The 16,574-nt window shown below is 40.7% G+C and overlaps 1 protein-coding gene across 3 annotated transcripts in view; it reads right to left on the bottom strand.

Annotated features, from left to right (window-relative positions):
• IL12RB2 (interleukin 12 receptor subunit beta 2) overlaps window positions 1–16,574 on the bottom strand; it is a 74,078-nt gene that overhangs the window by 31,819 nt on the left and 25,685 nt on the right. For all 3 annotated transcript variants that reach the window (XM_087865990.1, XM_087865989.1, XM_045802063.2), the window contains exon 9: window positions 8,076–8,155. In XM_087865990.1, the coding sequence (XP_087722116.1) occupies window positions 8,076–8,155 (80 nt within the window). The remainder of the gene's footprint in view (window positions 1–8,075; window positions 8,156–16,574) is intronic.

Below are 16,574 nucleotides of genomic sequence, written 5' to 3'. Positions count from 1 at the left end.
AACAGGCCTTAGGTCACAAGGAGACTAGCTGTGAACCCAGAAGAACTGCCATCTGAGGAGCCAGCTGGGTCTTTCCAGATGAACTTACTTTTACTCTAATGTTTATATATTTGGGTGGGTGATAGGGAGAAACTATCATTTATTGGGCCATACCATGAGTCAGAAGATTTACTTCTACTGTCACATTTAGTCCTCATGTCTCCCTGTCCTGAGGTTAAGAAACTGACTGAAGTAGTAGCCACAGAAAAGAGAGGTGAGATTTTCGTGCGCCCCCTGGTGGGCACGAGGGAGGAAGGTGCTGTCCGGAATGTGTCTGGTATCCCTGGTATTTTTGTACCTTTATGGGCAGTGCTGAAAGGGGTGTCGAGCCAGTGTTACTGTCATTGTCACCCTCTCCTACCGGTAAGAGTGTGCAAGACATGAAAAGCTGTCTTATTGCCTAAAGAAAAATCAGTTTTCTTTCTGCTCTGCAAGAAATCTAACCTTAGTACACTTAGCTTTTCTGACTTAGGTTTGTCTGAGAGGCAAAGAGTGAGCAGCAAACTTATAGAACTATTGTGAGAGCTCTGTTGGCTGAAAACGCTTTCAGTGTCAAAACTAATGTGGTGAATATAGGACATGATAGGACAAAATCTGGTTCATGTCAGAATGTAAGGCCTCTGTGTTTTGTTTTGTTTTTAAAATTTTATTTTTTTTTAAGTAATCTCTACACCCAACATGGGGCTCAAACTCACAACCCTGAGATCAAGAGTCGCATGCTCCACTGACTGAGCCAGCCTGGCACCCCTGTTTTGTTTTTAAGTATATGGGAGGAAGGGTGTTTCTGCGAATTGATAAATCATTTATTAGTACTTAAAGAAAAAACTACTGTACTTGTCATAAATTGATATTTTATTCTGAAGTTCCCCTGATACAAACAAACAAACAAACACACAAAAATCTGTCAGAACTAAGCCTACATCAAAGATGAGTCTGTAATCAAGACCTCTTAGAAAGCTGGGGAATTTGAATATGTCACAGTTTTGTCTGTGAAGACTTTTTGAGGGGCGAGGTTAGTTTTTCTTATTAGGGCAGAGTGTTCATTTTCCTGCTCCACCACACAGCAGCTGTGTGACCTTGAGCAATTATTTTACCTCTCTGAGGCTCAATTTACTTATCTGTAAAATGAGGATAATTCTATGTACAGCTTAGGCTTACTGGAGGATGCAATGTGTTGAGGGAGGCAAACGGTTTCAAAGAGTGCTTGGCGCACGGCAGATGTCAGCCACTTGGTGAGTTCCCTGCTCTTGGTTATTCTAATATAAAAATCATCCTAACTGGCACTTTTCCCATTGTAGTCATATGACTCTTCCATCAATCTATGGAGAGCCAGGCCATCTTGACTCGGCTCCCACCACGGCTCTGTATGGAAGTCTCACCAATGTCATACAGTTGATTACAAAGTACATATAATTTGTGGGTTTAAGCCTGGGTACCTTGATTTCAGAACTCATGACTGTTTTCAGCAACCCCATTCCAAACTGAAGGAGCAACTTAAAAGGCAACCTCATCTGGAAGTTTTAAAAAATCACTGTACTGAAGTGATCTATCTGTGGATCTGTCCTCCCACTTCGCCTGTCAGCCATCTTTGTGTCCTTGGCGTCTTGCACCATGTTTGCCTTCTAGTGACTTAACAAACACTTTTCATGATTCTCTCATTAATCTTCACAACCACCTCATGTGGTAAATACTATTACTATCTGCACTTTACTCGTAAGGCAAGGAAGGCACGGAGAGGATAAGCACCTTGCTCAAGAACCACACAGCCAGTAAGTGGTGAAGCTTCCACTTGAAGCCAGACAGCACAGCTCTACCTAGAGGATGAACTCTTAACTGCTGTCATGTGAGCACTCAGTAGATACCCAGGTGTTCTGCTACCCTGAAATTATTTAACTGATACTAATACCTCATGCTAGTTACCCTGACATAATGATTTCTACCTTATTTTGTAGCAGAAAAACATCAAAATAACAGAAACTGTCAGAGCAAAACTTGAACTCCCCTTCCATCTCTGTTTTCTATTTTCTGTTAATTCTCTGTTACCCACGTTCTTATCTTCGTCATTGACCACATTCTCACATCCAACTGAAATTCCCTACATAACAGCTAGTATAACATGTATGACTAGTAAGCAAGGCAAAACAACCTGTTCTTTCTAAAAATACCTTAGAAAGGCTGTGCCAGCCTGCTGGGAAAGGGAAGGAGACAGAGTTGAATATTACAACAAAACTATCAAAACCTTCCCATTTGCTGCTTTTGTATTTAAATATCGATTCTGAGATTGGACGCCTCCTCTAATTATATAAAGGCCTCAGGCTCCCGACAGCCAATCTTCCCTGTGGATTTATGATAGACCTTTGTTCTACATCAATATAAATCAGATTACGAGTAATACTTTCCTACATTTACTGGATTTCTTTCATATGAGGAGGCCAAAGGACACATCCCCTCAGTGCAATGTGATATGGATTGGAATATTCTTCATGCAGCACAGAGAGATACAGGGAGAAAGAGACAAAGGGGATGTACTAACGAAGCTGCCTCTGGCTGCCTCTGGCCACAGCAGCGTTTCTGAGGCTCCGCTGTGAACTGGTGTACCGGGCTTGTTACTTTCTCTTTCTTCTCGCCGTCTGTGGTTTGAGGGTAGCTGTTTATCCAAATGAGTTACTTCATTTAGCAAATGAGTAAAACCCACCAAATCTTCCCCCCACTTTTGGAACCGAGTTTGCCTAACTCTCTTCTCTACTGCTTGTGAAGGCCCTGGAGGCGCCCTGTTCATTACAGGAGGGAGCTGCTGGCTGCACGCAGCCACGGAGCTCTTGAAGCGTAACTGAGATGTGCTGCTCTCTGGAGGGGGAGCTCTTAGCCACTGTACCCACGGGCACTTAGTAGACATGCCAACTTTCAAAGATTTAGTAGGATAAAGAGAATGTAAAATAGCTAATCAATAATTTTAAAATATTGATTACATGTTGAAGTGATAATATTCCATACATAATTGGGCCAAATAAAATATATTATTAAAGTTAATTCCACCTTTTTATGTTTTAAATGTGGCTACAAGAAAATTTTAAATGATACCTGTGGCTCTCATTTATGGCTTGCTTTATATTTCTATGGGATGGTGCTTCACTACAGTGACCCTTTACATCTTTTACCTGCTACCAAGTGTTCTCTCACCCTTGTCCCAGCTAACGTGTTCTTCTGGGGTCCGTTCCAGTACTACCTTGCAAGAGGTCTTCTGTGACCCCTCACCCATTCCCCTGTTCTCCTGGCTGACCCTGATCATCATCCCCCCCAACTGAATCTCGAACTGCTCCTTGACAGCTGAGTGCCCTCATCATCCCCATCTCTGTCCTTGTGCTGGTCTGTGAGCTCAAGCACCCGAGGACGGCATTTGCCTTATTCGCTTCCATACCCTGGCAATGCAACAGTGTCCAATACCAGGGAATGGATGATAAATATAGTGAAGCTGGCTTCATTTATAAACACATATTTCTCTTCCAGATCCATGGCCTCAAACACAATTTCAGAAAGTTTATGATCTGCCATGATTAAGAAATTAACAGAGGAAACTGGAAAGGTTAATATGGTTTAAGCCCATTGTCCTATCTTTTCATACATTATCTATCTATCTATCTATCTATCTATCTATCTATCTATCTACAAGGTGATTTTCTTCTTAAAGAATACATATTGTGTTAAGTGGAAGAATGGTGTATTGGAATCATGGATTGAAATGCTTAATCAAAGCAAAGGAAATAATACGAAACTTTGCACAGAAGGAAGAGACAGGGAATCTGAGGGAGAGGAGGCTAAAAGGCCCCTGGGAAGGACTCTAACATAACACTGGGGTTCTTTGTGACAGAGCAACACTTTCTACTTGTTATTGCATTTATTGTTTTAACATACCTAGGTATTTTTGTTTTATTTCATAGATTAAGTTGTACTTTTTGGCTTCAATACAGAAAGAATTTTTGTCTTAAAAATAGCTACAGCAAAAAAAAAAAAAAAGCACAAGATATTTTTGAGGAAACAGAACTTTCAGAAGAAACCCTTCAGGAGAAACCCAGAGTAAATAGGTAAGAACCAGAACAACAAAGCAAAGGTCTCCTTCACTCTCAACACATTCCCACACTCACATTCATATATACACGTTCACAAACATACCCACACACACACCCTCCACATACTCATACTCACTCACTGCTATAGTCTGAATGTTTGTGTGTCCCCAAGATTCACATCTATGTTGGAATCCTAATTCCCAGTGTGATGGTATCAGGAGGTAAGGCCTCTAGGAGGTGATTAAGTCATGAAAGTGGAGGCTTCATGAATGGGATTAGTGCCCTTATAAAGACCCCACAGAGCTGACCAGCCCCTTCCTCTTTTTATTTTTTTTAAGATTTATTTATTTCAGAGAGAAAGAGAGAGAGAGCATAAGCATGAGCAGGGGGAGGGGTGGAGGGAGAAGCAGACTCCCCACTCTCTGAGCAAGGAGCCCAATGTGAGACTTGATCCCACGACCCTGAGATCCTGACTTGAGCCAAAGGCAGACGCTTAACCGACTGAGCCACCCAGGCGCCCCTCACTAGCCCCTTCTGCCATGTGAAGATACAACAAGAAGTCTGCAACCCAGAAGAGGCCCCTCAGCTGACCGTGATGACACCTGATCTTGGACTTCCAGCCTCCATAACCGTGAGGAATAGATTTCTGTTGTTTATAAGCCACCTGGTCTATGGTATTTTGTTTAGCTCCCAAATGGACTAAGACACTCACCTACATGCACCCACACTGACACATATACTCATATATACATATGAGTATATATACATATATACATATACTCATACATACGTATATACATTCCTACACTCACACCCCACAAACATAAAAAACTCACCCATTCACACACACATTCACACTTAGCCTTTGCACTCACGTACAACTACAACACACACGCACAGACATCACTTACATAGACGCACACTCACAGATACGTACTCACACTCACCTACATTCATACTTCACACCCTCACATACACAGGCTATACCCATTCAGCACCAAGTTGTTCTCTTCTGATGTAAACATCCTACAAAAATGAAAGGTCATCTCACATTTCCCCAGTTGCTAGAGAAACATGTTCTCACTTTGTTCATAGACTAATGGGGTTTTACCTGGGGCTTCCTTTGGTGCCAAGACCTGAAATCCCCTTCTCCGCAGTGGCAGGGTGTCCCTCTCATTGGGTTTCCCAGTACTGATCAAAGTGAAAAAAAAAAAAAACAAAGCCACCACACACATACGTCTTTGCTTCCTTTCCCAGTGAGGTCTGATTTGGGCCCCACCACAAAGCACCCGATCTGGCTGCAGCGTTTCTTTCTAGTTTGTCATTTAGACGAGTCCCTATGTCATGGCACCATCCCATCAAATTCCCAAGCCTGCCTGAGAGTAGTGTGAGGAATCCCCAGTTGTATGAGTGAGACAGAAGGGGTTCCAGACAGAAGGAGCAGTGATTTCTGCTCAGGAAAGTGTCCCAGCAGCAAGTACCATAGTACCTGAAATCCTCACTTTGGGGTCACTTCATCTCCCTAGACCTGTTTCTGTGTTTGTAACATGAGTGGTGGGACTGCACACAGCTTACATTCCCTCTGGCTCTTAGGCTCTGTAGTTCGTGGTCCAAAGCAGACTGCTCATCTCAGTAACTCTGGTCAGTCTTTTACTCCCACTCCCAGGTAAATGGCCTACTTGGGGCCACTGAAGAAGCCCAGGATTTTGCAGAAAAGGGCTTAATCCTGTAATGGCCCTGAAAAACTGAGGACTAGATCCAACATTCCTTAAGGAGCCTCTCAGGCTGGATAGTCACTGAAGGTTTTGAAGGTGTCCTGTCTTGATCACCATCGAGTGCCAAGTTGTAGAAATTTCTAGTATTTACATTTTTGGTTTCTTATTCAAGCCAGTTCCAGTCTAGCACACACAATTCTGGCTCCACAAAAGGGGAAGTTTTTTTTAAGTTTTATTTATTTATTTTAGAGAGAGAGAGAGTGTGTGTGTGTGTGCATGAGTTGGGGGAGGGGCAGATGGACAAGGACAGAGAATCCTCAAGCAGACTCCCCACTGAGCATGGAGCCCGATGCAGGACTTGATCCCAGGACCCTGGGATCATGACCTGAGCTAAAATCAAGAGTCAGCTGCTTAACAGACTGAGCCACCCAGGCACCCCAGAAGGGAAAATTTTCCAACAGTAAGAGATGTCCACCACAGCATGTACTGCTTACAAAGTAGAATTCTCCCTGTCCCAGATGATCCCAGCAGAGGTATCTGTCTGTCCTGGATGGAATGGGAGCAATGTTTATGACAGGAAGGATGGACTAGAAGAGAACTGAAGTCTTTTTGAATTCCAAGACCTCACTTTAGAATTTAGGCTTTTCAAGGATTAGGGGCAAGATTAAAATGAGAAGCAGAGAAGAATTTGCATATGCACGTAGGCTGACCCTTACCTGTGGCTAACAAAAGTTTATCGGAACTAAAACAGTATATCTTTTCAGATCTCCGCTGAGGACATTTGGGGAAAAGGAATCTTTATGGAAGAAGGAATTTTGGTTTTAACCAGTTGCTTACTTGTGAAAATGAAAACCAACAGCCAAGAATTGAGCTGGCTTCTTCTATAATATTCACAAATTATGGCTGCTCTAAATGTCTTGCTTTGAGAATTGTCTTGCTCTTAAACATGGCTTTATTTTAAAATAAATTTTAAGCTGCAGTTTTAGTTTCAGAGTGAAGAGCTTGATGATGACTCACCAAGCTATTTATAGTAGTCTCATACCAGACATTTTGTGTGCATGTGAGAGAGAAAGGAAAAGAGGGAGAAAGAGCTCATTTATTGCCCAGCTCATTTCTTAAAACTGAAGAAGATTGCAATTATCAAACTCTATCATGCTAACCCCAACAGAGGACTTTATATTCATTTCTCTGACTGTTCGGGTTTCATGCTCATCAGCTTCATAATTCCAAAACTGTTGATTTACCCTTAACTGGAAGAGGTGTGGTGAGAGGGATGCAGGCTTGGGGAAGTATAGAGGCGTGCAGCTCACCTGAAAACCTCTTATGAGCATGCCAATCAGGAGTTCAATTCAACCAGTATTTTCTTTTCATTAAGATGAGTCATGATGTAGCAGAAAGAGGTCTGGATGGGGTTTCAGTCTCAATTCTGCACTTAGTAACTGGGTAACTGTAGGAAGAACATCCTCTCTCTAACTCAGTTTTTCCATTTGTTAAGTGGGGATACCTAGTACCTACCTCACAGGGTTTTTAAAGGATTACGTGAAACAACCGCCCCAGATCTCAGCACTTTGTGAAGCTCTCACATCCTGTAATAACATTAGGCCTCACTGTTTTCTGGAAGGTTGTTCAAGTCACCACTGTTTTACTACTATTCCTGAGGAAGAGCACCTTTCTGTTCCTGTTCACACTATTTTCTACTATTACTTTAGTTCTTGAGGTAGAGAAGCCTTCTTTCCACCCTCTCCCTTTTTGGTGACTGTAGAAAATACATTCCTGAATATCTATATCCACACACTTCCCATCTTTAATTTCCCAAAAAAGTGAATAAGGTGGCATGGTCACTGCTGGGCATGTTGTCTGCAGGGGAGGTAGGGCGGCTGAGAGGGGCAAGAGTCAGAAGAAATGCTGCGGTGGTGTCAGACATGCCTGGGGATGGGAAGGGATGGAGGTGGATGGGGAAACGATGTGGCTGTGTAGAGGAGAGAAATCAGAGCTCTCACCCTTATGTGGCAGAAGTAAATGACCTTGAGTCAAGTGTCACGAGGATATCACTGAGAAAATGTGCTCCAACTAAATATCTGAAGCCTTGTATAAAGCCATTACGGAAGTAAAACTTATTTTTTTGGCCTTAAAACATTGTTCAAAAATATAATTATTTTTATATAACGATTATATCTCAATAAAAACAAAATAAGACCAAAAAAAAATTAAATATATAATTCTCTTGAACTTTATATTGACACTGAAAACTTACCTTCCAGAAAAGAGAAATCTGTTGTCTACTGTAGTCAATGTGCTGTTTCATGTACCAGACATCCAATGTCCCTGTAGGCTCTGTTTTGAAGGGGAAAAAACATATTTTTGTATACACACACACACACACATATATACCCACAGATACACAATATAAAACCTTTCAAAGGCAATTACTTATTTAATAAATAACTCTGGGAGAGTAGGATTATAGGACAATTTCAATTTTCTTCGTGCCCCAGTATTGCTTTCTTTTTGTTAAACAATGAACATGTATATTGTTGGCCATAGAAAATACGAGGTTACCTTAAAAACAAATCTTAAAAAATGATGATGAGGAAATTAGATTACTAACTTACTCTTAAAATATGTATTAAGAAAATAACTCAAAGATAGTATGTGTGGTTCTTTCTTTTTTGTTGGAATGCAGAAAGAATTCTCAACAGAAAAAGAAAACCATAAATCATAAGGAACATATTTTTTGACCCTGTAAAAATGTAAAATACAAATGATAAACTCTGGGTTCACTTTCATTCCTGAACTTACCATGTTGTGGCATAATTATTTGGTTTTATGATCATTAGGCAACGATCTACTTGAAAGGAAGGCCTATCTCATTCATCTTAACATCCCTCATACCTATGCAGTGCTTAGAATGTAACAGGTTCCCAATAACTCTTTGTTAGGTGATGAATGAACGAATGGACAATTCAGGCAATATTAGCTACTTGATGCTAAAACACAGGCTGACCTAATTTAATTTGAAAAAGTCAATCAAACAGATTAGAAAAGGAACTGAATAATCAACTCCTATGTGTGTAAGAGACAGTGTGTGCACCCATGTGATTGGGTGAAATAGTGTTATTTCTTCCATTTTCAGATTTGTCTTGATTTATAGTCAGGGGTGGGATTCATAGAAGGAGCCCTTGAAAACAGTCTTCAACTGCACCAATGTAACTTGTTTACACTGACACTTAGAGTGTATTGAGATGGAGCTGCACAGGGGTTCCTTCTCGAGTGGCAAGTTCCATTTAACCAGATGGAAGTTTCCAGAACATTAAGTCCCACTGGCAAAACAGAGGACAAGAAGCCAGGGAGAGGAGAAGAGAAAGAAGGAAGGGTAGGGAGCACATGCACCTGCACATACTCTGGGCAGGTCCTGTGGGGGCCCACTCACAGTTACTTCCCATGTCCTCCTCCCCCCGTCCCCCCCACCCCACCATGATGTACGCAGCTCTAGTGCAGTGGTTGAAGTGTGAACTCCAGAGCGAGACCATCTATGGGCAAATCCCAGCTCTGCAATCTTGAACAATGTTAACCACGACCTTAAGCCAGTTTCCTCATCTGTTGAATGAGTGGCATAGTTCTATACGTCACATGGGGCTGTTGTGAGAATTAAATGAATAGAAGAATCCTGGTAAGCACTCAGTAAATTTAGCTGTTGCTGTTTTCTTCATTTAGAAAATGAAGTGCTGAGAACTAACGGAGCTTGTTCGCAGTCCCAGAACTAGTAAGTGGAGAAGCCAGGTTTTGAACACTGGTCTGTTTCATCGCATAGCCCAAGCTCTTTGCTCTGCACCCTGCAGTTACCTGGCTCTGAGAAGGCTTACAATTTCTCTACAATACTTCCACCCTCAACAGGTGCTCTTTCATGTTCTACTCTCTTCCTTTGTCACTTCCTTTTCCTGCCTCTCTCCCCCTCTTCCCTTTCTGTTTTTTTTCTAAACATTCACCTATTTTCTTCCCCTCTCTTCCCACTAGCGGTAACTTCTACCCTTGCAGTGAGGACCTAAAGACAAGAAATACATTCTGAAAATGTTCTCCATCCTTCAGGATTATGAACAGCGACCCAGAAATCAAGCCTAGGACTTTTTTCCTACTAGTCCAGATGTAAAAAGGAAAAAAGCACAGGCAACAGAAGGAAAGGGGACCTGACAGTTATCAACCACTTACTATGTTCCAGGAAATATCTGGACACTTCATATACTGTACATTATCTCATTTAATAGTCACACAATGAATGCAGGGGGTGCATGTGGCTACACCTGTTTTAGAGCTGAGGACAAGGAGGCTGACAAAAGTTAAAGATCTACAGAACACTTGGAGCTGGCAAATGGCAAAGCCAGGAGCTGAGCCCGGGTTTCACTGTTTCCAAAGACCCTGCTCTTCCATTACAGTTCACCACATTGAGCAAAGATCTGAGAAAACTAGATAATCCAGACATTGACTACATAATCAGGATTTGGAAACTTGGTTGTGCTCAATGTCAAAGTCAGCTGACTCTTTAGTGTTAATGTCTCAGTTAATTACATATTGGTAAAAAATTTAAAGGAACACTCATTGCCTCATTAAAGATCTACAACCTACCAGATTACTACAGAGCTAAGAATTGAATTCTAGAATCACAGTCTCTTCAAAGGAAAAATTGCAAGTGAAACTGAAATTTTAATGGTGCCCACCTGCAGTGTTAGCCTCTATGGGAGAGAAATCATTAGCTGAATCTGTGTGAGTTTCAAAGTGTAAAATTTCATGACCAGGGGTGTTAAACCACTGCTGCTTAAAGCAACATAAGAGCTGATATTAAAGAAAATCTTTGACATTCAACTGACACAAAATCACTTGAAGTCCTAACCTCAGTGTTATCTAACAAAGGCAGATAAAACTATTATAGGCAGGCCAGAAAAAAAAAAAAATTCAAAGGCCAATGTTCAAGTGATTACAAAACAAATGGGCACAAATGATTAAAAATACAAATATTTAGAAATGAAAGTCAGGTCTCCTGAGATGAAACTACCTCCTATATAATAAACGGGGAAACTCTAGGGTTGAACAGAGTCCCAGTGTGAAAAAAAACAAAGGTCCTAAATTAAGCAGGAGATTGGCCTAAATGACCTTGAGGGTGCTTTCAACTCCAAAATCCCAAGATTCTGGGTTTCTATGAACCAGTATGTGTGGCAAACAAATCAGTCAACCCATGTGCTTCTGAGATGAGCATCCATATCTAAAGCCAAGGCAAGAGCAGGAACGTGGACAAGAGCAACTGAATCACAGGTGGAAAGCAATCCCTTGGTGGAGGTTTCACAGGCAGTAAGGAGGAGTATAAAGATTTCCAAGAACAGTGAAAATGAGGAATTTAACACAAAGAGAATATGGAAAAGGCATTATCTTGGGATGTTTCAGGTAGTGGACTAAAGGCAACACAGGAGAATTTTTTGATCCAACTTATGTTCCAAGCAGGGCAAGGAAGAGATAAGGTATTCGCTGCCCTGGTTCCTTCATGAGCTCTTTTTGGGGATGATCCATTTATCCAAAATCTAGTTTTAAACAATTAGATTCAAACAGATCTTACAAGTATCTACTTGATTAAACAAGTTTTATTTTCAGACGTTATCACCAGCTATGTCTGCAAGGGAAACCCTATACAGACTCCCCCATTCCTCTTCCTTCTTGATTAATGATGTTTAACACTTGGTTCACTCTCTCTTTCCACTTCTTTCTGTCACTGCTTTTACTAGTTATGAAGGGCCACCATCCACAGCTTGTTCCTTCCCAGTAGCTAGTATTGTCATTCCCTCCACCTGACCACTTCTAATGATAGGTTTCTCTTAACTGATGTTTTTGTTTCATACTTCACTGAGCAAAAGGAAGTAATCAGGCAGGGATTCTCTCATCTTTCCACCATGGAAACCTCCAAACTTCACCATCAATTCCCAAACATAGCACCCCTACTGCCATCAAAGTTCAACCCCTTAACCCGAGTGCTGAATCCCATCCTCTCTTGCTTTATCAAGGACCTTTCCCCCACTTCTCATGCATCATTAATTTCTCCCTCTCTGCTGAGACCTTATCATTACCTTGAAAATACACTGAATTTTTTCTGATCCTAACAACAAAACCAGGCAAAGCATTTCCTGATACCTCATCCTGCTCCAGCTACTGCCCTGCGTCTCTGCTCTACTTTACAGAACTTCTTGAAGAGCTGTGAATTGTCCTGTGTTTAGTCCCTCACCTATAGCACCTGAGATCGTCTCCCCATCATTCTACTGACACTGCCTCTGGTTGGCAGTGAATCTGTGTTGCCAAATCTAATAGTCACTTCTTTGTTCTTACGTCATTGGACTTCTCAGCAGGATTTGACATAGTTGGGGACTCTCTCCTTTTTTTTTTTTTAAGAAACATGACTTTTTAACATTTTTTTCCTAAGATTTTATTTATTTATTTGACACAGAAAGAGAGACAGCACAAGCAGGGGGAGCGGCGGCAGAGGGAGAAGCAGGCTCCCGGCTAAGCAGAGAGCCCTACGTGGGGCTTGATCCCAGGACCCTGGGAAAGTGACCTGAACCAAAGGCAAACGCTCAACCAGCTGAGCCATCCAAGCACCCCTTAACTTTTTTTTAAAGATTTATTTATTTGAAGAGAGAGAGGGAGTGTGTGTGCGCCAGGGGAGAGGCAGAGAGAGAGGGACAGAGTCCTTAGTAGACACTCCGCTGAGTGCAGAGCCTGATGCAGGGCTCAATCTCATGACCCTGAGACCATGACCATGAGATCATGACCTGAGCTGAAATCAAGCATTGGATGCTTAACGAACCGCGCCACCCAGGTGCCCCAAGCTTTTAACATTTTTAAAATACAGGTCACAAGCAAAGAGCTTGTTTCTTGATAGAAGCGGGGAGGTTTCATCCATACTAAAACTAGTGGAGGCATTGTGCCAGAGTGATGGGAGACAGATCAAGTTGCATTACAGTATATAATTTTGATTAAGCTCAGAAACAAGGAAAACTAATTATTGTTTAGAGATACATACATTTCTGAAAGCTATGAGAAAAGTACTGATAAATGTACAGGATAATATTACCTCTGGGGAGGCATGACAGGAGTAAGAATATATTGGTAATTTTATAGTATTTAAGTTGAATGGTGGGTTCATAACTGTTCATTTTGTTGTTATCCTTTGTAAGGAGAAAGTAGCTTAAACTAGGATAATCATACTGGCAACAGAAGGAATGAACAGATTTTGTTATTGTTTAGGAGAGTCAAGTGCTGATATAGGGGAATGGGGGAAAAGGAGAATTTAAGTATAATTTCTTGATTTTCGACTTCAGTAACTAGGAAGGTGGTGGTATTGTTTACTGAAATAGAAAATATGGAAACCAAAGTATTTTAGAAACATTTTGCTTTGGAGAAAATGATGTTTTGTCTAGGCTATGTGATGTTCAGAATGTCTGTTGATATCTAGGTAGGATATGGAATAGGCTACTGGAGCACGAATCTGAAGATGTAGAGGGAGTCGAAGACTGAAACTATATTCTATCTATCTATCTATCTATCTATCTATCTTCTCTCTATCATCTGTTTGTCTAGTTTTAGAGCCATGGGACTGGATAAGGTCACCTGGGAAAAGAAGGGAGCCATAGGGATTGATACTGAGAAGAGAAAAATGACCAGCAAGGGACCAAGAAGAACTGCCAATAAAGCAGAATAAAATTCAGGAATATGAGATTTCACAGAATTCTAAAGAATCTAGTACTTCAAGGAGAAACTAGCTCCTTTCTTCTACTGCAGTGACCTTGGAAGCCATATGTTCCAGGTGAGGGGAGGCCAGCCACAAGATTCCCTTTGAACTTTGCATTTCTTCTTGGAGTCATATCCTTCAGGGATCTTTCCCTAATGTTCCAAAATAGACTATAAGCCCTTGAGTCTGAAGATCTGACTAGTTATCATCTATCCTAGCATCTAGGATAGTTCCTGATACACAAACACCTTCCTCACAGATCATCTAGGGAAGCGTATTTTTTCATTGGTTTCTGCTTGGAAGGCTACAGGGAAAGCATTTCTTTCTTTGGGATAATCACCAACTTATCAAATAATTGAGCCCAGATGTTGATTTCTTCCAGGATAGGTGTTGGGCTTAGAAGGGACCAAAAAAAGAAAGGAGGGCAGAGACTGTCATTGGATCTCAAACATAACATTTTCCTTCTAATGAAAATGTTTGCATGCAAGTCTCTTTCAAAGGCTAAGAACGTTTCATTCTCATTTTCTCAAGCATTAAGCAGAAAGACACAAATATGATATATTCAAGTTTAGCTAGTTTAGGAGTCAGCAAATTATGGCCTGTGGGCCAAATCTGTTCCCTATTTTGGTACAACCTATGGCCTAACAATGGTTTTTACTTTTTGTTTTTACATTTTTAAGTGGTTGAACGCAAACAGAAGAATAACTTTTCTTGATATATGAAAGTTACATAAAATTCAAATTTCAGTGTCCATAAATAAGGTTTTATAGGAACATAGCTTTGTCTACATATTTATACACTGTCATTGGCTGCTCGCACACTGTAATAGCAGATTTTAGTACTTGTGACAGAGATGTGGTCTGCAAAGCTGACAATATTTACTGTCTAGACCTTTACAGCAAATGTTTGCTGACCCCTACACTAGACTGTTATGAAGTACTTGCTAACCAAAATGGTAAAATAACCTCTAGCATTTAATTGGCCTTCTCAGAGCCAGGTAACTGAAGGGTGCAAAGCAAGGAACTTGGGCTATGCAATGAACAGACCAGTGTTCAAAACCTGGCTTCTCTACTTACTAGTTCTGGAACCTTGAACAAGCTCCTTTTCAAATGAAGAAAACAACAGCTAAATTTACTGAATGCTTACCATGGGTCAGGGTTCTTCTCTTCATTTAAATTAACCCATCTTGGCAATATTTCAGAATTACAAAAGACTGAGTGAATTGCCTAGCGTCTCAACTTGAGAAGGGGTGGTTGCAACTGGTAACCCTGCATTTTCTCCCCTTTGGGGGTCTCTCACCAATCACCTATGATGGGGGAGGGATACTCCTTTACTGCTCTGGCATGAGTTTGAGCATATTAATTGTCCATAGTAGAGTGTAAGTTTCAAAACATGTAAATAAGACTTTAAAAAATGGCGAATGAGCAGACAGAAACACCTGATTGATACCACAGCTCTAAGGAACGGCCTGTTCAGCTTTATTTTGGAGTCTCCTCCTGGGCGCTCTGAGTGGTGAGGGAATCACCTTCCCCTAACACCTGGGCATACTCTCAGGCATGTCTGGAGGCCATGCAGCTCAAAATCAAGAATGTTTTTCCACTACAGTCAAAATATGGTTGTTCAGTTCCCAGAATCAGGCCTGCTTTTGATAGATACTAACTGAGGGACTGTCCTCCTCAACAAAGGAAAGCAAGTTCTTTCCTCCTCCTTTTCATTTAGTGGCCATTTAAAAAGTGTTTTTCATGGAGGACCATGACAGAAGTTGAATTTAATGACATAGGAAAGGGCCATATGGAGTAAATAAGCCCTCATTCTCTGCTGACATGATCTAAATAACTGTGCCCAATCCACCAGGAGAGAACACTGCTCTCAGTTTGGAGCAGCAAAGGTTACAAAGAGCTCTATCGTAAGGTCATTCACAGTTTTAAAAACTAAAAAAAAAAAAAAAAAAAAAAAAAAAAAAAGCTTACTAGTAATTTTTTTTAAATGCCAAGTTACATATGCATACACAGTCAAAAGTTGAAAAAGAAGAAGTGCTAAAAAAAATTCACACCTTTTAGGTGACATCAGTTGGTGTTTCATAAAGAAACTGATGACAGAAACAGCGGTAAGGGGTGAAAACCATGCTGCTCAGAGTAAGAGGGAAGAGGTCTTGCATAAACCCACAGAAAGATCAAACACGACAAGGGAAATGCAGACACTGAAAGGAAGCCAGCAGAGCTTGGTAAACCTGGTACCTTGGAGGATGGGTTTCTTCACAAACCCCTGCGATTACTCTGAACGAGCCAGTTCCTTGGTTCAATTCATAACTGTCCATGAATTCACAACCATGACAAGCTGCTGCACTCATTGTTATGATAGTGGTTTGTTTTAGGGGCTGTGAGGAAGTTACTGTCCTACCCTGGAGTGTTTTTAATTCAACAGATAGACATTAAAAAAAAAAAATCCTCTTCACACATCTCCAAACAGGTCATTACTAAACGTCAGTAAGAATGACAAGAATTCACAAGCCCACAGTTTCCTTGGTTTATAGTTAAGCCTAATGTGATAGAACTTAAAAAGTTCTCAGCCTATTAACTACCTTGGCCTTGGACATAAAATATGGCCCATTTTCAAAAATTTTATCTGTAAGGCATATAAACAAAGTCTAACCCATGAGGTATTTAAAAAATACATTACTTTGACTATGTGTAATAAAATTATAAAAAGAGTAAGCTCTGGATTATAAAAATGACAAATATTTAAATGGGGAACAAGTGGCTCAACATTAAGAGATCTATATCATAAAATGAGAGGGAATGAATTATAATTTGTTGGGTGGATTTATTTTAAAATATTTTTTAAAATACAGAAATGCAATTGACAGAAGAAAGGAAGAATACACAATTATACTATAATTTGTTTATTGGGTATTATATCTTATTAATAAATACTTCGGGTCCTTGAAAGTCATTGGGGTATCACTGATAAGTGTCATCAGCACTCAAA

The sequence above is a fragment of the Ursus americanus genome, chromosome 12 (genome assembly GCF_024610735.1).
Source record: "Ursus americanus isolate L20-20 chromosome 12, mUrsAme1.1.p, whole genome shotgun sequence".
NCBI lineage: Eukaryota > Metazoa > Chordata > Mammalia > Carnivora > Ursidae > Ursus > Ursus americanus.
Note: the sequence above shows the minus strand (reverse complement) of the source record. Positions and strands in the feature narration are given on the sequence as shown.